This window comes from Salmo salar, chromosome ssa10 (genome assembly GCF_905237065.1).
Source record: "Salmo salar chromosome ssa10, Ssal_v3.1, whole genome shotgun sequence".
Taxonomy (NCBI): Eukaryota; Metazoa; Chordata; class Actinopteri; order Salmoniformes; family Salmonidae; genus Salmo; species Salmo salar.
This window is the reverse complement of record NC_059451.1, coordinates 1,563,337-1,589,729: the sequence shown is the minus strand read 5'-3', so window position 1 is coordinate 1,589,729 and position 26,393 is coordinate 1,563,337. Positions and strand designations below refer to the sequence as shown.

Genomic DNA, 26,393 nt, shown 5'->3' with positions numbered 1-26,393 from the left:
CTTGTGCATAAGGCATATGTTTTGTGCATTTGGAATATGATTTCATAGGAAGTTAAAAGTGACATATTTGCTTGTGCATAAGGCATATGTTTTGTGCATTTGGAATATGATTTCATAGGAAGTCAAAAGTGACATATTTGCTTGTGCATAAGGCATATGATTTGTGCATTTGGAATATGATTTCATAGGAAGTCAAAAGTGACATATTTTTTTCTTTTTTTTGCCAAATGCCATTAGAAATGTGCAAATGAAATGTCCAATTCTTTTTTTGTCAATTATACGTGTATGAAAGTATTGAATGTGCCAAATCAGGATTTTTGTCCGTTTGCCATGTACGATCATAGGAAGTCGGTTTCCAAACCCAAAAGTCAGTGAACCATAGTCCAAATGGCATTTATACTGCCCAAATGATATATAGCCCTATGTTAAGCCATGAATCAATGCAGACAGTCTACTTGTCATGTATGATGAGGGAGAAGTGGGACTCTGTTGCTTTAAACATTTTTAACGAATTTGACATGCTCAGAATGCATAATTGACTGGCCCGATGATCTCGGGATGGCCGTGCAGTGACTGTGGTTCCTCTCCATCGCTCGTTGTGTTGATTTCATCATGTCAACTTTGGTGATATTTTTTGCTGTTGAATCATATTGCAAATGCACGTTACATTTGCAATATTGCGCGTTACGTTTGCAATATGATTCAATGGGCATTTAGCATCACGAATTTATGCATGCTCAAAAAAACTGCAGAAATGCATAATTGACTGGCCCGATGAACTCGGGATGGCTGGGCAGTGACTGTGGTTCCTCTCCATTGCTCGTCACCCAGCAGTCAGCGTCCATCAGTCAATTAGATGTCACTCTGACACCAAACTGATACCATCTGACACCAAATCAACTTTTTCCAACTTGTATAGAAGCCAACTATCACATATGTCAGAGAAGGCCCATAATTCACAGTGCTTTCAATTTTAACCATAAAAAACCATAAAACACATAGTTACATTATAGCTGCGGGTCCAGCTCTGAGAATATGTGTAGGCCTATGTGAGGCGACCCCGAATCCCAAGTTTCGGCTCGATAGGTCATTCGGTGCCCGAGCAATGGCCTTAATTGGTGCTGAAAATCCACATTTTCAGGGCGTTACTACGGGGTCCCTGAATGAGCTATCGGACAGAGACATTGGAGTCCATCTCTATGGGCCGAGGCGGTTTCAATGCACCTAGTCTTGCGACTCTGGGACATTTCTACATGTCGCCATGTCCGTGATATTCAAAATGAATTGAACATATTGCAAATGCACGAGGCGGTTTCTCGGTCTGAGAACCTTCTAGAGCCACATAAATCACCGTGCACTATCGACTTGAGCTCTAGAACAGGTTTCTAAAATTTCAGAGCTCTAGGTCTGACAGTTCTTGAATCGTTTGAACGAAAATAACTATTGAAGGCGGTATAAGCCTCTAAGCCCCACACTATGTCCCTATGGACAAATTGTGTGTGTGTTTCAGTTTTTTTTGCAAAAAGAATAGACACACGTTGTGTTTGGGGTAGGGATATACAGAATCCTGAATATGAAGTCTCTACCTTAAGAATTGACTGAATGACAGATGGTTGAGTTGCGTGATTTTCACTATGTGCAGGTTAAATGACAATAGCTCTTGGCTGTTTTTAACCACTTCCGGTTGTCACAGGAATCTCTTACTCAACAGACGTTGTCTTTGGGGTAGACATAAACAGAATCCTGAATATGAAGTCTCTACCTTAAGAATTGACTGAATGACAGATGGTTGAGTTGCGTGATTTTCACTATGTGCAGGTTAAATGACAATAGCTCTAGGCTGTTTTTAACCTCTATGGGCTAGGCGGGACGAATTCGTCCCACCTACGTAACAGCCACTTGAAGCCTGTGGCGCGATTTTCAAAACCTTAAAAATCCTATTACTTCAATTTCTCAAACATATGACTATTTTACAGCTATTTAAAGACAAGACTCTCGTTAATCTAACCACACTGTCCGATTTCAAAAAGGCTTTACAACGAAAGCAAAACATTAGATTATGTCAGCAGAGTACCAAGCCAGAAATAATCAGACACCCATTTTTCAAGCTAGCATATAATGTCACAAAAACCCAGAAGACAGCTAAATGCAACACTAACCTTTGATGATCTTCATCAGATGACAACCCTAGGACATTATGTTATACAATACATGCATGTTTTGTTCAATCAAGTTCATATTTATATCAAAAACCAGCTTTTTACATTAGCATGTGACGTTCAGAACTAGCATACCCCCGCAAACTTCCGGGAATTCGCTAACATTTTACTAAATTACTCACGATAAACGTTCACAAAAAGCATAACAATTATTTTAAGAATTATAGATACAGACCTCCTCTATGCACTCGATATGTCCGATTTTAAAATAGCTTTTTGGTGAAAGCACATTTTGTAATATTCTAAGTACATAACCCAGGCATCACGGGCTAGCTATTTAGACACCCGGCAAGTTTAGCACTCACCATAATCATATTTACTATTATAAAAGTTTGATTACCTTTTGTTGTCTTCGTCAGAATGCACTCCCAGGACTGCTACTTCAATAACAAATGTTGGTTTGGTCCAAAATAATCCATCGTTATATCCGAATAGCGGCGTTTTGTTCGTGCGTTCCAGACACTATCCGAAATGGTAAAGAAGGGTCGTGCGCATGGCGCAATTCGTGACAAAAAAATCTAAATATTCCATTACCGTACTTCGAAGCATGTCAACCGCTGTTTAAAATCAATTTTTATGCCATTTTTCTCGTAGAAAAGCGATAATATTCCGACCGGGAATCTCCTTTTCGGCAAACAGAGGAAAAAATCACAAAGACGGGGGCGGTCAGGTCACGCGCCTTAGCCCAGAGTCCCTTGATCGGCCACTTGAGAAAGGCGATAATGTGTTTCAGCCTGGGGCTGGGATGACGACATTCAGGTTTTTCCCGGGCTCTGAGCGCCTATGGACGACGTAGGAAGTGTCACGTTAGAGCAGAGATCCTTAGTAAAAGATAGAGATGGCAAAGAAGTTCCAGAAATGGTCAGACAGGCCACTTCCTGTAAAGGAATCTCTCAGGTTTTGACCTGCCATTTGAGTTCTGTTATACTCACAGACACCATTCAAACAGTTTTAGAAACTTTAGGGTGTTTCCCAGATCGGGAGGACCTCAGGAACGCTCCTGAGGTTGAATTGTGCTTCTAACCCTAACGGTTCTCTCACTGTCACCCAAAAGCACTTGACATATTGGTGCAGGCATCATTTTGGGCCTAGTTTTCTCACGGTCACTGCGCTCAGCCCGAGCGAGCTACCGTCAAGCGGGGCGTCTCATTGAACTCGGCACAGCCTAGACATAATGGTAATGCCATTGCAGGCTCTTTGTGTCTTTAAGCACCGCACTGTGTCACTCCGTCCTTGCTGTGTGTGTGAGAGAGCTTTCTTTGACATCTGATTGGATATATGACTGAATTACAGTTCATGAGGGTTGCCTAGTCACACATATGAAGTTGTGGAAAGATCTGACCTTTTTAACCCTTCAAAACAGCCCCTATGACACCATTATAAGGCACTTCTGGTTGACACAGGAATCTGAACGTTAGGCTCTTATAGAATATTGAGTTTTAGGTCTTTATGTTAAGAACTGACTTATTTACAGAGGGTTGAACAAGTGTGTGTTGTTTCAGAAAATCACAGAAAATCACAGAAATCTCGCAGAGCTCCGAAACCCGCCTTAACGGACTCATCTGAACACGCTGCAACTGGATATGTAACTTTTTTGATAAAAAACCCTCCTATTGTTGAATATCACCAATGTGTCATTGTACAATTTCTCTGAAATTAACATTGGTAAATGCATGGTTCCTTTTCTCCTGACATCGTAGGCTCATTTAGTTTGATGTGAAGCGGTCAAATCAGCACTCTATTTTCCTGTTTGACTTTCAATCCCAGAAAAATTGCCTTAACTCGAAAAGCGTCGAGGCCTCGACTCCATCCTGTTCGGGGCCAACTGCCCATTATGCCAAACCCACGCTGCCTGAGTTTCGTCTTCGAATTCTTTTCCGTTTAGGAGAAAAAGCCGTGTCGTGATTGGTGATATATGTTACATTTGCAATATGATTCCATTCGCCCTCCCGTGGAATAATCCGGAACTGCAAAGAAATGACCAAAATTTGAAAATTTCATTAAACGGAAACGGAAGGTCCGAGAGACTCCGTTCGATGACTTCCTGGAAGATCCAGCCCCTGTGAGCGGCCCGACGCCGTCCGCGGATTTATCGGACGTAGTCGGACTTCTAGTAAGGGAGCGTACATTTGCAACATGCACTTTCTCACTAACCACACAGCTGGCGCACGAGAGTTCCCTTCATGTATGCAAAGGGGGGGACCAACTCCATATTAATGACTTCCCTGAAGAGTGGAGGCTGTTATAGCAGCAAAGGGGGGACCAACTCCATATTAATGACTTCCCTGAAGAGTGGAGGCTGTTATAGCAGCAAAGGGGGGACCAACTCCATATTAATGACTTCCCTGAAGAGTGGAGGCTGTTATAGCAGCAAAGGGGGGACCAACTCCATATTAATGACTTCCTAGAAGAGTGGAGGCTGTTATAGCAGCAAAGGGGGGGACCAACTCCATATTAATGACTTCACAGAAGAGTGGAGGCTGTTATTGCAGCAAAGGTGGGACCAACTCTATATTCATGACTTCCCAGAAGAGTGGAGGCTGTTATAGCAGCAAAGGGGGGACCAACTCCATTTTGGTCATGCAGTTTAGGTTGTTTTTACAATGTTGTTTGTTCTTCACTGGTTACCCTTTCCTTGTGGCAACAGGTAACAAATATTATTGCTGTGGTGGTTGAATCTGGCCAAACCAAGCCACCATGTGTCCATAGGACCTTCAAACTGAACTATGGGCCTCCAATGTAAGTCCGACTATGTTTGTTCATCGTTGATGCACCGATTTAAAACTGGGGCACCAGGTGCGTGAAATGAATGATCAGGTAGAACAGAAAAGCAGAAGTTGAATACTCCTGGTGTAGACCCACCCTGACCCTTACAGTAGACCTAATTAGGGTAATTCTGTCATTCTGCCACTATGTACTGTCATTCTCCTACATATTTAGCAGTAACAAGTTGTCCCAGAGAAGAAGGTGACAGTGATTCCTGCTTGACACTCCAAACTGGGTCTGCATCCCAAATGTCTCCCTATATAGTGCACTACATTTGACCAGGGCACAGAGAGATGAAATCACTCTGGTCAAAAGTAGTGCACTATATAGGGAATAGGGTGCCATTTGGGATGCAAACCTCAACCATGCCTCCTGCTCCTCCTCGACCTCTTCCTGCTCCTCCTGCTCCTCCTCGACCTCTTCCTGCTCCTCCTCAACCTCTTCCTGCTCCTCCTGCTCCTCCTCGACCTTTTTCTTGCTCCGCCTGCTCCTCCTCGACCTCCTCCTCCTCCTGCTTCTCCTCGACCTCCTCCTGCTCCTCCTGATCCTCCTCGACCTCTTCCTTATCCTCCTCCTCCTCCTCGACCTTTCCCTGCTCCTCCTCGACCTCCTCCGGCTCCTCCTGCTCCTCCTCGACCTCTTCCTTCTCCTCCTCGACCTCTTCCTACTCCTCCTCTTCCTGCTCCTCCTGCTCCTCCTCGACCTCTTCCTTCTCCCCTGCTCCTCCTCGAACTCTCCCTGCTCCTCCTCGACCTCTTCCTTCTCCTCCTGCTCCTCCTGCTCCTCCTCAACCTTTCCCTGCTCCCCCTGCTCCTTCTCGACCTTTTTCTGCTCCTCCTCGACCTCTTCCTTCTCCGCCTGCTCCTCCTCGACCTTTTCCTGCTCCTCCTCGACCTCCTCCTGCTCCTCCTCAACCTTTTCCTGCTCCTCCTGCTCCTCCTCGACCTTTTTCTGCTCCTCCTCGACCTCTTCCTTCTCCGCCTGCTCCTCCTCGACCTTTCCTGCTCCTCCTCGACCTCCTCCTGCTCCTCCTCCTCCTCCTCGACCTTTCCCTGCTCCTCCTCAACCTCTTCCTGCTCCTCCTCCTCCTCCTCGACCTTTTCCTGCTCCTTCTCGACCTCCTCCTGCTCCTCCTCGACCTCTTCCTGCTCTCCCTGCTCCTCCTCGACCTCCTCCGGCTCCTCCTGCTCCTCCTCGACCTCTTCCTGCTCCTTCTGCTCCTCCTCGACCTCTTCCTTCTCCTCCTTCTCCTCCTGCTCCTCCTCGACCTCTTCCTTCTCCTCCTGCTCCTCCTCGACCTCTTCCTGCTCCTCCTCGACCTCTTCCTTCTCCTCCTCGACCTCTTCCTACTACTGCCACCTACTACCATACCCTGTTCAAAGGCACGGACAGTGCATTCGGAAATATTCAGACCCTATACTTTTTCCACATTTTGTTATGTTACAGCCTTATTCTAAAATGCATTTGAAAAAATCCCTCATTAATCTACACACAATGCCCCATAATGACAAAGCGAAAACAGGTTTTTAGAAATGTTTGCAAATGTATTACAAATAAAAAAACAGATACCTTATTTACATAAGTATTCAGACCCTTTGCTATGAGACTCGAAATTGAGCTCCAGTGCCTCCTGTTTCCATTGATCATCCTTAAATGTTTCTACAACTTTAAATTTAATTGATTGGAGATGATTTGGAAAGGCACACACCTGTCTATATAAGGTCCCACAGTTGACTGTGCATGTCATAGCATAAACCAAACCATGATGTTGAAGGAATTGTCTGTAGAGCTCCAAGACAGGATTGTGCCGAGACAGATCTGGGGAAGGGTACCAAAACATTTCTGCAACATTGAACATTGAGCAGTGGCATCCATCATTTTGAAATGGAAGAAGTTTGGAACCACCTAGACTCTTCCTAGAGCTGGCCGCCAGACCAAACTGAGCAATCGGGGGAGAAGGGCCTTGGGCAGGGAGTTGACCAAGAACCCGATGGTCACTCTGACAGAGCTCCAGAGTTCCTCTGTGGAGATGGGAGAACCTTCCAGAAGGACAACCATCTCTGCAGCACTCCACCAATCAGGCCTTTACAGTAGAGTGGCCAGATGGAAGCCACTCCTCAGTAAAAGGCACATGACTTCACGCAAATGACAGGGATTTGGGCCCAATCCCAAGAAAGCAGTATATCCTTCACGTCGGACTCATTAAATAAAAACTATTCTTCCAGTTCGAGTTGAGTATTCGCTGTTTTGATGTCCAGAAGTTATTTTCGGTCATAAGAGACGGTAGCAGCAATATTATGTACAAAATAATAATAAAAAAAAGTTACAAACAACCGGAAAAAACAAACAAAATAGCAGAGTTGGTTAGGAGCATGTAAAATGTCAGCCATCCCCTTTGGCGCCATTCTAACATCAGAGCCCAGACTTGAACCCGATCGAACATCTTTGCAGAGACCTGAAAATAGCTGTGCAGCGACACTCCCCATCCAACCTGACAGAGTTTGAGAGGATCTGCAGAGAAGAATGAGAGAAACTCCCAAAATACAGTTGTGCCAAGCTTGTAGCGTCGTCATGCCCAAGAAGACTCGCGGCTGTAATCGCAGCCAAAGGTGTTTCAACAAAGTACTGCGTAATGGGTCTGAATACTTATGTAAATGTGATATTTCATTATTTAATTTTTTTTATACATTTGCAAACATTTCTAAAAACCTGTTTTTGCTTTGTCATTGTGTGTAGATTGAGGCAAAACATTTTTTTTAACCAATTTTAGAAATAAGGCTGTAACGTAACAACATTTTGAAATAGTGAAGGGGTCTAAATACTTTCGGGAATGCACTATAATTATTTTGTCTTGCCCTTTCACCCTCTGAATGGCACACACACAATCCATGTCTCAATTGTCTCGAGGGTTAAAAATTCCTTCTTTAACCTGTCTCCTCCCCTTCATCTACACTGATTGAAGTGGATTTAACAAGTGGCTTCAATAAAAGGATCACAGCTTTCGTCTGGATTCACCTGGTCAGTCTATGTTCATAATTTTTTTGTCCACTCAGTGTATTTGGCAGCAACTGTGTAAGGCTCTGGTGCTACAATCAATAAATTCAAAATAAAGACCCAGAATGGTGCTGCACTCTAAAAAGTCACAATAAATACAGGGAATAAAGTCAAGACATTGGGATTGCTGATATCAGTTCAAAGACGGGTCTACAGTACCTTCAATGAATGTGATATGTGTTTGTTAACCTGTTAGGGCTAGGGGGCAGTATTGACACGGCTGCATAAAAAACATACCCGATTTAATCTGGTTACCACTCCTACCCAGTAACTAGAATATGCATATACTTATTACATATGGATAGAAAACACCCTAAATTTTCTAAAACTGTTTGAATGGTGTCTGTGAGTATAACAGAACTCAAATGGCAGGTCAAAACCTGAGAGATTCCTTTACAGGAAGTGGCCTGTCTGACCATTTCTTGAACTTCTTTTCCATCTCTATCATTTACTAAGGATCTCTGCTCTAACGTGACACTTCCCACGTCGTCCATAGGCGCTCAGAGCCCGGGAAAAAACAGAATGTCGTCATTCCAGCCCCAGGCTGAAACACATTATCGCCTTTCTCAAGTGGCCGATCAAGGGACACTGGGCTTATGCGCGTGACCCCGACCGCCCCCGCCTTTGGGATTTTTTCCTCTGTTTGCCGAAAAGGAGATTCCCTGTCGGAATATTATCGCTTTTCTACGAGAAAAATGTCGTAAAAATTGATTTTAAACAGCGGTTGACATGCTTCGAAGTACGGTAATGGAATATTTAGAATTTTATTGTCACGAATTGCGCCATGCGCGCGACACTTCTTTACTATTTCGGATAGTGTCTGGAACGCACGAACAAAACGCCGCTATTCGGATATAACGATGGATTATTTTGGACCAAACCAACATTTGTTATTGAAGTAGCAGTCCTGGGTGTGCATTCTGACGAAGACAACAAAAGGTAATCAAACTTTTATAATAGTAAATATGATTATGGTGAGTGCTAAACTTGCCGGGTGTCTAAATAGCGAGCCCGTGATGCCTGGGCTATGTACTTAGAATATTGCAAAATGTGCTTTCACCAAAAAGCTATTTTAAAATCGGACATATCGAGTGCATAGAGGAGGTCTGTATCTATAATTCTTAAAATAATTGTTATGCTTTTTGTGAACGTTTATCGTGAGTAATTTAGGAAAATGTTAGCGAATTCCCCGGAAGTTTGCTAGTTCTGAACATCACATGCTAATGTAAAAAGCTGGTTTTTGATATAAATATGAACTTGATTGAACAAAACATGCATGTATTGTATAACATAATGTCCTAGGGTTGTCATCTGATGAAGATCATTACATTTACATTTACATTTAAGTCATTTAGCAGACGCTCTTATCCAGACGACTTACAAAATGGTGCATTCACCTTATGATATCCAGTGGAACAACCACTTTACAATAGTGCATCTAAATATTTTAAGGGGGGGGGTTAGAAGGATTACTTTATCCTATCCTAGGTATTCCTTAAAGAGGTGGGGTTTCAGGTGTCTCCGGAAGGTGGTGATTGACTCCGCTGTCCTGGCGTCGTGAGGGAGCTTGTTCCACCATTGGGGTGCCAGAGCAGCGAACAGTTTTGACTGGGCTGAGCGGGAACTGTGCTTCCTCAGAGGTAGGGGGGGCAGCAGGCCAGTGGTGGATGAACGCAGTGCCCTTGTTTGGGTGTAGGGCCTGATCAGAGCCTGAAGGTATGGAGGTGCCGTTCCCTTCACAGCTCCGTAGGCAATCACCATGGTCTTGTAGCGGATGCGAGCTTCAACTGGAAGCCAGTGGAGAAAGCGGAGGAGCGGGGTGACGTGAGAGAACATGGGAAGGTTGAACACCAGACGGGCTGCGGCGTTCTGGATGAGTTGTAGGGGTTTAATGGCACAGGCAGGGAGCCCAGCCAACAGCGAGTTGCAGTAATCCAGACGGGAGATGACAAGTGCCTGGATTAGGACCTGCGCCGCTTCCTGTGTGAGGCAGGGTCGTACTCTGCGAATGTTGTAGAGCATGAACCTACAGGATCGGGTCACCGCCTTGATGTTAGTGGAGAACGACAGGGTGTTGTCCAGGATCACGCCAAGGTTCTTAGCACTCTGGGAGGAGGACAAACAATCAACATCATCAAAGGTGAGTGCTGCATTTAGCTGTCTTCTGGGTTTTGGTGACATTATATGCTGGCTTGAAAAATGGGTGTCTGATTATTTCTGGCTTGGTACTCTGCTGACATAATCTAATGTTTTGCTTTCGTTGTAAAGCCTTTTTGAAATCGGACAGTGTGGTTAGATTAACGAGAGTCTTGTCTTTAAATGGCTGTAAAATAGTCATATGTTTGAGAAATTGAAGTAATAGGATTTTTAAGGTTTTGAAAATCGCGCCACAGGCTGGCAGTGGCTGTTACGTAGGTGGGACGCAAGCGTCCCACCTAGCCCATAGAGGTTAATGTACTGTCTGCTAGTCTTTTTAGTTAAGGTCTGCTGGTCGCTCTAGATCAGGTCTGCTGGTCGCTCTAGATCAGGTCTGCTGGTCGCTCTAGATCAGGTCTGCTAGTCGCTCTAGATCAGGTCTGCTGGTCGCTCTAGATCAGGTCTGCTGGTCGCTCTAGATCAGGTCTGCTGGTCGCTCTAGATCAGGTCTGCTGGTCGCTCTAGATCAGGTCTGCTAGTCGCTCTAGATAAGGTCTACTGGTCTCTCTAGATCAGGTCTGCTGGTCGCTCTAGATCAGGTCTGCTAGTCGCTCTAGATCAGGTCTGCTGGTCGCTCTAGATCAGGTCTGCTGGTCGCTCTAGATCAGATGTTACAGGTCGTTGTTTTGTCATTCATGGTACAGTATGTTGACAATGTGTTGTTTTGTTTCTTGTTCTTTCCAGGCTAGGCTTCCCCATGATGCTAATGACCTGTACCGTTGGGATGTGCTACCTGCTGGCGACAATCATCGGACTGGGATGGACCCTCTAACCTGCTCCTCACTGCACTACCAAAGAGAGACTGTTTGAGTGAACGTGTAGAGAGAGTTACAGAGAGTTTCAAAATGTTGGACGCAGCTCAGAAGCTACATGGAGATCAATCGTTCCTTCACAGATTCAAAAGTTTCAGCTCATTTGGAAAGTGGTGGACATCATCTCGAGCGCCTAGTCACATTTACAGTTATGACATGCAGTAGTTAGCCTAAAACAGCAATGTGTTGCAACATGAGGAAAACAAGCTAAACCAAGTGACTCGATCATCATTTACACACTTAGCGCAAACAGAGCATGGCCAGGGCTTTTTTGCACGATACGGCCTCAGTCTATAGATCGGTGCTCTTCAGTCTACAGCCCTCTCTAATCTCTCCATGGTGCTCTTCAGTCTACAGCCCTCTCTAATCTCTCAATGGTGCTCTTCAGTCTACAGCCCTCTCTATCTCTCCATGGTGCTCTTAAGTCTACAGCCCTCTCTTATCTCTCCATGGTGCTCTTCAGTCTACAGCCCTCTCTAATCTCTCAATGGTGCTCTTCATTCTACAGCCCTCTCTATCTCTCCATGGCGCTCTTCAGTCTTCAGCCCTCTCTATCTCTCCATGGTGCTCTTCAGTCTACAGCCCTCTCTAATCTCTCCATGGTGCTCTTAAGTCTACAGCCCTCTCTAATCTCTCCATGGTGCTCTTCAGTCTACAGCCCTCTCTATCTCTCCATGGTGCTCTTCAGTCTACAGCCCTCTCTTATCTCTCCATGGTGCTCTTCAGTCTACAGCCCTCTCTATCGCTCCATGGTGCTCTTCATTCTACAGCCCTCTCTAATCTCCCCATGGTGCTCTTCATTCTACTGCCCTCTCTAATCTCTCCATGGTGCTCTTCATTGTACTGCCCTCTCTAATCTCTCCATGGTGCTCTTCATTCAACTGCCCTCTCTAATCTCTCCATGGTGCTCTTCATTCTACTGCCCTCTCTAATCTCTCCATGGTGCTCTTCATTGTACTGCCCTCTCTAATCTCTCCATGGTGCTCTTCAGTCTACAGCCCTCTCTAATCTCTCCATGGTGCTCTTCAGTCTACAGCCCTCTCTAATCTCTCCATGGTGCTCTTCAGTCTACAGCCCTCTCTATCGCTCCATGGTGCTCTTCATTGTACTGCCCTCTCTAATCTCTCCATGGTGCTCTTCATTCAACTGCCCTCTCTAATCTCTCCATGGTGCTCTTCATTCTACTGCCCTCTCTAATCTCTCCATGGTGCTCTTCATTGTACTGCCCTCTCTAATCTCTCCATGGTGCTCTTCAGTCTACAGCCCTCTCTAATCTCTCCATGGTGCTCTTCAGTCTACAGCCCTCTCTAATCTCTCCATGGTGCTCTTCAGTCTACAGCCCTCTCTATCGCTCCATGGTGCTCTTCATTCTACAGCCCTCTCTATCTCTCCATGGTGCTCTTCATTATACTGCCCTCTCTAATCGCTCCATGGTGCTCTTCAGTCTACAGCCCTCTCTATCGCTCCATCGTGCTCTTCATTCTACAGCCCTCTCTATCTCTCCATGGTGCTCTTCATTGTACTGCCCTCTCTAATCTCTCCATGGTGCTCTTCAGTCTACAGCCCTCTCTAATCTCTCCATGGTGCTCTTCAGTCTACAGCCCTCTCTATCTCTCCATGGAGCTCTTCAGTCTACAGCCCTCTCTATCGCTCCATGGTGCTCTTCATTCTACAGCCCTCTCTAATCTCTCCATGGTGCTCTTCAGTCTACAGCCCTCTCTATCGCTCCATGGTGCTCTTCATTCTACAGCCCTCTCTATCTCTCCATGGTGCTCTTCATTCTACAGCCCTCTCTATCTCTCCATGGTGCTCTTCATTCTACAGCCCTCTCTATCTCTCCATGGTGCTCTTCATTCTACAGCCCTCTCTATCTCTCCATGGTGCTCTTCATTCTACTGCCCTCTCTAATCTCTCCATGGTGCTCTTCATTGTACTGCCCTCTCTAATCTCTCCATGGTGCTCTTCAGTCTACAGCCCTCTCTAATCTCTCCATGGTGCTCTTCAGTCTACAGCCCTCTCTAATCTCTCCATGGTGCTCTTCAGTCTACAGCCCTCTCTATCGCTCCATGGTGCTCTTCATTCTACAGCCCTCTCTAATCTCTCCATGGTGCTCTTCAGTCTACAGCCCTCTCTATCGCTCCATGGTGCTCTTCATTCTACAGCCCTCTCTATCTCTCCATGGTGCTCTTCATTCTACTGCCCTCTCTAATCTCTCCATGGTGCTCTTCATTGTACTGCCCTCTCTAATCTCTCCATGGTGCTCTTCAGTCTACAGCCCTCTCTATCGCTCCATGGTGCTCTTCATTCTACAGCCCTCTCTATCTCTCCATGGTGCTCTTCAGTCTACAGCCCTCTCTATCTCTCTATAGTGCTCTGTAGATCCACAGGGCTCTTCATGATACTCTTTAGATCCACAGGGCTCTCCATGTTGCTCTTTAGATCCGCAGGGCTCTCCATGGTGCTCTGTATATCCACAGGGCTCTCCATGGTGCTCTGTATATCCACAGGGCTCTCCATGTTGCTCTTTAGATCCGCAGGGCTCTCCATGGTGCTCTGTATATCCACAGGGCTCTCCATGGTGCTCTGTATATCCACAGGGCTCTCCATGTTGCTCTTTAGATCCGCAGGGCTCTCCATGGTGCTCTTTAGATCCGCAGGGCTCTCCATGGTGCTCTGTATATCCACAGGGCTCTCCATGGTGCTCTGTATATCCACAGGGCTCTCCATGTTGCTCTTTAGATCCGCAGGGCTCTCCATGGTGCTCTTTAGATCCGCAGGGCTCTCCATGGTGCTCTGTATATCCACAGTGCTCTCCATGTTGCTCTTTAGATCCGCAGGGCTCTCCATGGTGCTCTGTATATCCACAGGGCTCTCCATGGTGCTCTTTAGATCCGCAGGGCTCTCCATGGTGCTCTTTAGTTCCACAGGGCTCTCCATGGTGCTTCTGCTTATATGGGTATATTATTAAAATATTTAGATTTTTCATGTCATTTCTTTGGGACTCAAAAATCTGAATCAGCTCAGCTACATTATATGGATCCATCATCATGCCCCTGTTACCCAACAAAAGGGATGTTTCTGTGGCCTATTAAAAGGTTGTGTGTAGTAACCTGACTTTGGGCTGGATTCAATTAGATTGACATGCGCATAGCTGATGTTCTGATGGTGTCGGAGCTTGAACTGCGTTAGAGCTGTCAAATCCACAAGCTGCTTGTTGCGATACCTTATCGTGGACAGCGGTGGAAAAAGTACCCAAATGACTCAAGTAAAAGTGAAAGTCACCCAGTAAAATAATACTGAGTAAAAATCAAAAAGTATTTGATTTAAAATATATTTAAGTAGTAAAAGTATACATTTCAAATTCCTTATATTATTAAGCAAACCAGATGGCACCATTTTCTTGTTTTTCAATTTTTTTCGAATGTACAATATTTTCTTAAGGAATGTCGTGAAGTAAAAGTAGTCAAAAATGTAAATAGTAAAGTAAAGTACAGATACCCTAAAAAAACTACTTAAGTAGTACTTTAAAGTATTTTTACTTCAGGACTTTACACCACTGATCATGGACACTGCCATTGGATACAATGAACCACACCCCACAATAATCTGACAAATCACATGCAGCCGCGTTAGAAGTTCATGCAGCCGCGTTAGAAGTTCATGCAGCCGCTTTAGAAGTTCATGCAGCCGCGTTAGAAGTTCATGCAGCCGCGTTAGAAGTTCATGCAGCCGCGTTGGAAGGTCATGCAGCCGCGTTGGAAGGTCATGCAGCCGCGTTGGAAGGTCATGCAGCCGCGTTAGAAGTTCATGCAGCCGCGTTAGGTCATGCAGCCGCGGTAGAAGATTCATGCAGCCGCGTTAGAAGGTAATGCAGCCGTGTAAGAAGGTCATGCAGCCGCGTTAGAAGGTCATGCAGCCGCGTTAGAAGTTCATGCAGCCGCATTAGAAGTTCATGCAGCCGCTTTAGAAGTTCATGCAGCCGCGTTAGAAGTTCATGCAGCCGTGTTAGAAGTTCATGCAGCCGCGTTAGAAGTTCATGCAGCCGCGTTGGAAGGTCATGCAGCCGCGTTGGAAGGTCATGCAGCCGCGTTAGAAGTTCATGCAGCCGCGTTAGGTCATGCAGCCGCAGTAGAAGATTCATGCAGCCGCGTTAGAAGGTAATGCAGCCGTGTAAGAAGGTCATGCAGCCGCGTTAGAAGGTCATGCAGACGCGTTAGAAGGTCATGCAGCCGCGTTAGAAGGTCATGCAGCCGCGTTAGAAGGTCATGCAGCCGCGTTAGAAGGTCATGCAGCCGCGTTAGAAGTTCATGCAGCCGCGTTAGAAGTTCATGCAGCCGCGTTAGAAGGTCATGCAGCCGCGTTAGAAGTTCATGCAGCCGCGTTACATCATCAAACACTCAAATTAGACTGACGGCTATTAACCCTCTCATCCAAATGAACACTAGCCAAACATCAATGGGTTGACATTGAGAGTCATTATTTCAAATCGATAGGGCCGTTCTGAACTTCTAACACATTACGGATAATAAGGACACATGAGCAGCTGCTCACCAATATGTCAGCTCATACCACAGTCACACCTCCAAAACCACCCACAACATCTGCTATGCGAATGTCGGCCAACGCTGGTTACCGCTGGTTACCGTTGGTTACCGCTGGTTAACGCTGGTTAACGCTCGATCTGATGGAATCCAGGTCTTAGTGTCATAAACAATCAAATATAAAATCCGAAATTATGGAAATACTCCAATGAAGACGTGTAGGTTAGTATGAATACGATGCATAGTATGTTGTAATCTTGTATGTTATATCATTTTAAATGCATATTCCTATTTAATCCCAACGATGTAACCTAGTTAGTCATATTTAACATAGACAATGTTAAATGACATTAGTGCCGATGTACTTTAATAGGCCACAACATTCCACGGTGTCCAGCTCAAAACCCATAATGTCAATGTGTTGCTCTGTCATGGTCTGAAAACACTGCTTCTGCAGCATCCTTCCAGCCCGGAGCAGCCTTGTTACTGAGAAACACTGCTTCTGCAGCATCTCTCCAGCCCAGAGCAGCCTTGTAACTGAGAAACACTGCTTCTGCAGCATCCCTCCAGCCCGGAGCAGCCTTGTTACTGAGAAACACTGCTACTGCAGAATCCTTCCAGCCCAGAGCAGCCTTGTAACTGAGAAACACTGCTACTGCAGCATCCTTCCAGCCCAGAGCAGCCTTGTAACTGAGAAACACTGCTACTGCAGCATCCTTCCAGCCCAGAGCAGCCTTGTAACTGAGAAACACTGATGGACATTAAGAACAATAAAACCTTTATCAAGTGGTGGAATATTACTGGTCAGACTTTTTTTTCAGTTTCTTTTCAAGTTAGAATGCTCAGGGAGGGACGAGGACTGACTCAGGGAGGGATGAAGACTGACTCAGGGAGGGGCGAGGTTTGACTCAGGGAGGGGTGAAGACTGACTCAGGGAGGGGCGAGGAATGACTCAGGGAGGGGCGAGTTATGAGGTCTCGGCATGTCCTAAAATATACAAAAATATTCGCCCTCTGAATGGCACATATACAAAATCCATGTCTCAATTGTCTCAAGGCTTAAAAATACTTCTTTAACCTGTCTCCTCCCCTTCATCTACACTGATTGAAGTGGATTGGTGACATCAATAAGAGATCATAGCGTTCACCTGGATTCACCTGGTCAGTCTGTCATGGAAAGAGCAGGTGTTCTTGTTTTTGTATGCTCAATGTATATAAAAATGTGATCTCGAATCCAAAATGCTGGAGTATAGAGCCAAATTAAAAGTTTTAGCTTCACTGTCCAAATAAACGCATAGGGGAGTGTATTTGCTGTGAGGCCTAGGTTGTGTCCCAAATGACACCATATTCCCTATATAGTGCACTACATTTCATCAGAGCCCTATAGGCCTCTATTGGTCCTGGACAATAGCTGCAGCTGCAGAACTGCACATATGGCGCAGGAGAGCAGCAACGAATGTGGTTAGAATACTGCCACAGGTACACATGTGGTTAGAATACCGCCACAGGTACACATGTGGTTAGAATACTGCCACAGGTACACATGTGGTTAGAATACTGCCACAGGTAGACATGTGGTTGGAATAATGAGACAGCTAGCCTCTCGACACCTGCTCCAATGAGACAGCTTGCCTCTCTACCTCTCTACACCTGCTCCAATGAGACATCTAGCCTCTCTACACCTGCTCCAATGAGACAGCTAGCCTCTCTACCTCTCTACACCTGCTCCAATGAGACAGCTAGCCTCTCTACACCTGCTCCAATGAGACATCTAGACTCTCTACACCTGCTCCAATGAGACAGCTAGCCTATCTACACCTGCTCCAGTGAGACAGCTAGCCTCTCTACACCTGCTCCAATGAGACATCTAGCCTCTCTACACCTGCTCCAATGAGACAGCTAGCCTCTCTACACCTGCTCCAATGAGACAGCTAGCCTCTCTACACCTGTTCCAATGAGACAGCTAGCCTCTCTACACCTGCTCCAATGAGACAGCTAGCCTCTCTACACCTGCTCCAGTGCCCAGCTTCACCATCTTTTCTTAACTGTAACACCTTGGCTCAACAGGTACTGTAGCGGCTGTTTCTGACTGCCTGGACACATGTATGGAGAGACACATGCAGCATCCCAAATGTCACCCTACTCCCTATATAGTGCACTACTTTTGACCAGGGTCCTGGCTCTGCATATGACTACATAGGGACTAGGGTACCATTTAGGATTTAGCCATGGGTTGGGTAGGCTGCAGACAGACAGGTGTTAGGTAGTGGAAATCCTTTTTTCTGGTCCTCTCTGAATCTTCATGGGGTAAAAATCTACATATTTATGCATACAGGCATGTACTGGCATGGACACATGAATCGACAACATGTAAAAGAATCAGATTTCATGTTAGAGTATCAGATTATATTTAAGAGCATCAGATTACATGTACAAGTGTCAGATTACATTGAACCTCTACGGGACCGGTGTGTTGAGCTAATGTAGGCTAATGTGATTAGCATGAGGCTGTAAGTAACAACAACAAAAAATCCCAGGACATAGACATATCTGATATGGGCAGATATGTTAATCTAATTCTTGTTAATCTAACTGCACTTTCCAATTTACGGTAGCTATTACAGTAAAAGAACACTATGCTATTTTTTCAGGAGAGTGCACATTTATGAACTTGAAAATGTATTAAAAAAACAATTAGGCACATTTGGGCAGTCTTGATAGAGCATTTTGAACAGATATGCAATGGTTCATTGGATCAGTCTAAAACTTTGCACATACACTGCTGCCATCTAGTGGCTAATATCTAAATTGCGCCTGGGCTGGCATAATACATTATGGCCTTTCTCTTGCGTTTCAAAAATTATGGTACATAAAAAAACTAATTTTGGGGGGGTCTTATCTTCTAACAGATCTAATGTGTTATATTCTCCTACATTCCTTTCACATTTCCACAAACTTCAAAGTGTTTCCTTTCAAATGGTATCAATAATATGCATATCCTTGCTTCAGGTCCTGAGCTACAGGCAGTTAGATTTGGGTATGTCATTTTAGGCAACAATTGAAAAAAAGGGGGCTATCCCTAAGAAGTTTTAAGAGCAGCAGATTACATGTAAGAGCATCAGATTACATTTAAGAGCATCATATTACATGTACAGTAAGAGCATCAGATTACATGTTAGAACATCAGATTACATGTTAGAACATCAGATTACATGTTAGAGCATCAGATTACATGTTAGAGCATCAGATTACATGTTAGCATCTCATTATATGTTAGAACATCTGATTATATGTTAGAACATCAGATTACATGTTAGAGCATCAGATTACATGTTAGAACATCAGATTACATGTTAGAGCATCAGATTACATGTAAAAGCATCATATTACATGAACAGTAAGAGCATCAGATTACATGTTAGAACATCAGATTACATGTTAGAGCATCAGATTACATGTTAGAGCATCAGATTACATGTTAGAACATCAGATTACATGTTAGAGCATCAGATTACATGTTTGCATCAGATTACATGTTAGAACATCAGATTACATGTAAAAGCATCATATTACATGAACAGTAAGAGCATCAGATTACATGTTAGCATCTGATTATATGTTAGAACATCAGATTACATGTTAGAGCATCAGATTACATGTTAGCATCAGATTACATGTTAGAACATCAGATTACATGTTAGCATCAGATTACATATTAGAACATCAGATTACATGTTAGAGCATCACATTATATGTTAGCATCAGATTACATATTAGAGCATCAGATTACATGTTAGCATCTGATTATATGTTAGAACATCAGATTACATGTTAGAACATCAGATTACATGTTAGAGCATCAGATTACATGTAAAAGCATCATATTACATGAAAAGTAAGAGCATCAGATTACATGTTAGCATCTGATTATATGTTAGTACATCAGATTACATGTTAGAACATCAGATTACATGTTAGAGCATCAGATTACATGTTAGAACATCAGATTAAATGTTAGCATCAGATTACATGTTAGAACATCAGATTACATGTTAGAGCATCAGATTACATGTTAGCATCAGATTACATGTTAGAGCATCAGATTACATGTTAGAACATCAGATTAAATGTTAGCATCAGATTACATGTTAGAACATCAGATTACATGTTAGAGCATCACATTATATGTTAGCATCAGATTACATATTAGAGCATCAGATTACATGTTAGCATCTGATTATATGTTAGAACATCAGATTACATGTTAGAACATCAGATTACATGTTAGAGCATCAGATTACATGTAAAAGCATCATATTACATGAACAGTAAGAGCATCATATTACATGTTAGCATCTGATTATATGTTAGAACATCAGATTACATGTTAGAGCATCAGATTACATGTTAGAACATCAGATTAAATGTTAGCATCAGATTACATGTTAGAACATCAGATTACATGTTAGAGCATCAGATTACATGTTAGCATCAGATTACATGTTAGAACATCAGATTACATGTTAGCATCAGATTACATATTAGAACATCAGATTACATGTTAGAGCATCACATTACATGTTAGCATCAGATTACATATTAGAGCATCAGATTACATATTAGAGCATCAGATTACATGTTAGAACATCAGATTACATGTTAGAGCATCAGATTACATGTTAGAGCATCAGATTACATGTTAGCATCAGATTACAAGTTAGAACATCAGATTACATGTTAGAACATCAGATTACATGTTAGAACATCAGATTACATGTTAGAGCATCACATTATATGTTAGCATCAGATTACATATTAGAGCATCAGATTACATGTTAGCATCTGATTATATGTTAGAACATCAGATTACATGTTAGAACATCAGATTACATGTTAGAGCATCAGATTACATGTAAAAGCATCATATTACATGAACAGTAAGAGCATCAGATTACATGTTAGCATCTGATTATATGTTAGAACATCAGATTACATGTTAGAGCATCAGATTACATGTTAGAACATCAGATTAAATGTTAGCATCAGATTACATGTTAGAACATCAGATTACATGTTAGAGCATCAGATTACATGTTAGCATCAGATTACATGTTAGAACATCAGATTACATGTTAGCATCAGATTACATATTAGAACATCAGATTACATGTTAGAGCATCACATTATATGTTAGCATCAGATTACATATTAGAGCATCAGATTACATATTAGAACATCAGATTACATGTTAGAACATCAGATTACATGTTAGAATCAGATTACATGTTAGAACATCAGATTACATGTTAGAGCATCAGATTACATGTTAAAACATCAGATTACATGTTAGAACATCAGATTACATGTTAGAGCATCAGATTACATGTTAGCATCAGATTACATGTTAGCATCAGATTACATGTTAGAACATCAGATTACATGTTAGGACATCAAATTGCATGTTAGAGCATCAGATTACATGTTAGAACATCAGATTACACGTTAGAGCATCAGATTACATGTTAGAGCATCAGATTACATGTTAGAGCATCAGATTACATGTTAGAACATTAGATTACATGTTAGAACATCAGATTACATGTTAGAACATCAGATTACATGTTAGAACATCAGATTACATGTTAGCATCAGATTACATGTTAGAGCATCAGATTACATGTTAGCATCAGATTACATGTTAGAGCATCAGATTACATGTTAGAGCATCAGATCACGTGTTAGCATCAGATTACATGTTAGAACATCAGATTACATGTTAGCATCAGATTACATGTTAGAACATCAGATTACATGTTAGAACATCAGATTACATGTTAGAACATCAGATTAAATGTTAGCATCAGATTACATGTTAGAACATCAGATTACATGTTAGGACATCAGATTACATGTTAGTATCAGATTACATGTTAGAACATCAGATTACATGTTAGAACATCAGATTACATGTTAGAGCATCAGATTACATGTAAAAGCATCATATTATATGTTAGCATCAGATTACATATTAGAGCATCAGATTACATGTTAGCATCAGATTACATGTTAGAACATCAGATTACATGTTAGAGCATCAGATTACATGTTAGAACATCATATTACATGTTAGAACATCAGATTACATGTTAGAGCATCAGATTACATGTTAGCATCAGATTACATGTTAGCATCAGATTACATGTTAGAACATCAGATTACTTGTTAGGACATCAGATTGCATGTTAGAGCATCAGGTTACATGTTAGAACATCAGATTACATGTTAGAGCATCAGATTACATGTTTGCATCAGATTACATGTTAGAACATCAGATTACATGTTAGCATCAGATTACATGTTAGAACATCAGATTACATGTTAGGACATCAGATTGCATGTTAGAGCATCAGATTACATGTTAGAACATCAGATTACACGTTAGAGCATCAGATTACATGTTTGCATCAGATTACATGTTAGAACATCAGATTACATGTTAGCATCAGATTACATGTTAGAACATCAGATTACATGTTAGCATCAGATTACATGTTAGGACATCAGATTTCATGTTAGAGCATCAGATTACATGTTAGTATCAGATTACATGTTAGAACATCAGATTACATGTTAGAACATCAGATTACATGTTAGAGCATCAGACTACATGTTAGAGCATCAGATTACATGTTAGAACATCAGATTACATGTTAGAGCATCAGATTACATGTTTGCATCAGATTACATGTTAGAACATCAGATTACATGTTAGAGCATCAGATTACATGTTAGCATCTGATTACATGTTAGAACATCAGATTACATGTTAGAGCATCAGATTACATGTTAGAACATCAGATTAAATGTTAGCATCAGATTACATGTTAGAACATCAGATTACATGTTAGAGCATCAGATTACATGTTAGCATCAGATTACATGTTAGAACATCAGATTACATGTTAGCATCAGATTACATATTAGAACATCAGATTACATGTTAGAGCATCACATTATATGTTAGCATCAGATTACATATTAGAGCATCAGATTACATGTTAGCATCTGATTATATGTTAGAACATCAGATTACATGTTAGAACATCAGATTACATGTTAGAACATCAGATTACATGTTAGAGCATCAGATTACATGTTAGCGTCAGATTACATGTTAGAGCATCAGATTACATGTTAGAACATCAGATTAAATGTTAGCATCAGATTACATGTTAGAACATCAGATTACATGTTAGAGCATCAGATTACATGTTAGAACATCAGATTAAATGTTAGCATCAGATTACATGTTAGAACATCAGATTACATGTTAGCATCAGATTACATATTAGAACATCAGATTACATGTTAGAGCATCACATTATATGTTAGCATCAGATTACATATTAGAGCATCAGATTACATGTTAGCATCTGATTATATGTTAGAACATCAGATTACATGTTAGAGCATCAGATTACATGTTAGAGCATCAGATTACATGTTAGAACATCAGATTAAATGTTAGCATCAGATTACATGTTAGAACATCAGATTACATGTTAGAGCATCAGATTACATGTTAGCATCAGATTACATGTTAGAGCATCAGATTACATGTTAGAACATCAGATTAAATGTTAGCATCAGATTACATGTTAGAACATCAGATTACATGTTAGAGCATCAGATTACATGTTAGAACATCAGATTAAATGTTAGCATCAGATTACATGTTAGAACATCAGATTACATGTTAGGACATCAGATTACATGTTAGAGCATCAGATTACATGTTAGTATCAGATTACATGTTAGAACATCAGATTACATGTTAGAACATCAGATTACATGTTAGAGCATCAGATTACATGTTAGAGCATCAGATTACATGTAAAAGCATCATATTACATGAACAGTAAGAGCATCAGATTACATGTTAGCATCTGATTATATGTTAGAACATCAGATTACATGTTAGAACATCAGATTACATGTTAGAGCATCAGATTACATGTTAGAACATCAGATTACATGTTAGAACATCAGATTACATGTTAGAACATCAGATTACATGTTAGAGCATCAGATTACATGTTAGAGCATCAGATTACATGTTAAAACATCAGATTACATGTTAGAACATCAGATTACATGTTAGCATCAGATTACATGTTAGCATCAGATTACATGTTAGAACATCAGATTACATGTTAGGACATCAGATTGCATGTTAGAGCATCAGATTACATGTTAGAACATCAGATTACACGTTAGAGCATCAGATTACATGTTTGCATCAGATTACATGTTAGAACATCAGATTACATGTTAGAGCATCAGATTACATGTTAGAACATCAGATTAAATGTTAGCATTAGATTACATGTTAGAACATCAGATTACATGTTAGAACATCAGATTACATGTTAGCCTCAGATTACATGTTAGAGCATCAGATTACATGTTAGCATCAGATTACATGTTAGAGCATCAGATTACATGTTAGAGCATCAGATCACATGTTAGCATCAGATTACATGTTAGAACATCACATTACATGTTAGCATCAGATTACATGTTAGAACATCAGATTAAATGTTAGCATCAGATTACATGTTAGAACATCAGATTACATGTTAGGACATCAGATTACATGTTAGAGCATCAGATTACATGTTAGTATCAGATTACATGTTAGAACATCAGATTACATGTTAGAACATCAGATTACATGTTAGAGCATCAGATTATGTGTAAAAGCATCATATTACATGAACAGTAATAGCATCAGATTACATGTTAGCATCTGATTATATGTTAGAACATCAGATTACATGTTAGAACATCAGATTACATGTTAGAGCATCAGATTACATGTTAGAACATCAGATTAAATGTTAGCATCAGATTACATGTTAGAACATCAGATTACATGTTAGAGCATCAGATTACATGTTAGCATCAGATTACATGTTAGAACATCAGATTACATGTTAGCATCAGATTACATATAAGAACATCAGATTACATGTTAGAGCATCACATTATATGTTAGCATCAGATTACATATTAGAGCATCAGATTACATGTTAGCATCAGATTACGTTAGAACATCAGATTACATGTTAGAGCAACAGATTACATGTTAGCATCAGATTACATGTTAGCATCATATTACATGTTAGAACATCAGATTACATGTTAGAGCATCAGATTACATGTTAGCATCAGATTACATGTTAGCATCAGATTACATGTTAGAACATCAGATTACATGTTAGAGCATCAGATTACATGTTAGCATCAGATTACATGTTAGAACATCAGATTACATGTTAGAGCATCAGATTACATGTTAGAACATCAGATTAAATGTTAGCATCAGATTACATGTTAGCATCAGATTACATGTTAGGACATCAGATTGCATGTTAGAGCATCAGATTACATGTTAGAGCATCAGATTACATGTTAGAACATCAGATTACATGTTAGAATATCAGATTACATGTTAGAGCATCAGATTACATGTTAGCATCAGATTACATGTTAGCATCAGATTACATGTTAGAACATCAGATTACATGTTAGCCTCAGATTACATGTTAGAGCATCAGATTACATGTTTGCATCAGATTACATGTTAGAACATCAGATTACATGTTAGAGCATCAGATTACATGTTAGAACATCAGATTAAATGTTAGCATTAGATTACATGTTAGAACATCAGATTACATGTTAAAACATCAGATTACATGTTAGCCTCAGATTACATGTTAGAGCATCAGATTACATGTTAGCATCAGATTACATGTTAGAGCATCAGATTACATGTTAGAGCATCAGATCAAATGTTAGCATCAGATTACATGTTAGCATCAGATTACATATTAGAACATCAGATTACATGTTAGAGCATCACATTATATGTTAGCATCAGATTACATATTAGAGCATCAGATTACATGTTAGAACATCAGATTACATGTTAGAACATCAGATTACATGTAAAAACATCATATTACATGAACAGTAAGAGCATCAGATTACATGTTAGCATCTGATTATATGTTAGAACATCAGATTACATGTTAGAACATCAGATTACATGTTAGAGCATCAGATTACATGTTAGAACATCAGATTAAATGTTAGCATCAGATTACATGTTAGAACATGTTAGAGCATCAGATTACATGTTAGCATCAGATTACATGTTAGAATATCAGATTACATGTTAGCATCAGATTACATATTAGAACATCAGATTACATGTTAGAGCATCACATTATATGTTAGCATCAGATTACATATTAGAGCATCAGATTACATGTTAGCATCTGATTATATGTTAGAACATCAGATTACATGTTAGAACATCAGATTACATGTTAGAGCATCAGATTACATGTAAAAGCATCATATTACATGAACAGTAAGAGCATCAGATTACATGTTAGCATCTGATTATATGTTAGAACATCAGATTACATGTTAGAACATCAGATTACATGTTAGAGCATCAGATTACATGTTAGAACATCAGATTAAATGTTAGCATCAGATTACATGTTAGAACATCAGATTACATGTTAGAGCATCAGATTACATGTTAGCATCAGATTACATGTTAGAGCATCAGATTACATGTTAGAACATCAGATTAAATGTTAGCATCAGATTACATGTTCGAACATCAGATTACATGTTAGAGCATCACATTATATGTTAGCATCAGATTACATATTAGAGCATCAGATTACATGTTAGCATCTGATTATATGTTAGAACATCAGATTA

The 26,393-nt window shown here is 41.2% G+C and overlaps 1 protein-coding gene across 1 annotated transcript in view; it reads left to right on the top strand.

Annotated features, from left to right (window-relative positions):
• The window catches only part of oca2 (oculocutaneous albinism II), a 321,027-nt gene extending 304,644 nt beyond the window's left edge, over nt 1–16,383 (top strand). The window contains exon 24 of the mRNA XM_045687206.1: nt 10,920–16,383. Within this exon, the coding sequence (XP_045543162.1) occupies nt 10,920–11,007 (88 nt within the window). The 3' untranslated portion in view covers nt 11,008–16,383. The remainder of the gene's footprint in view (nt 1–10,919) is intronic.
• The last annotated feature ends 10,010 nt before the right edge of the window (nt 16,384–26,393 follow it).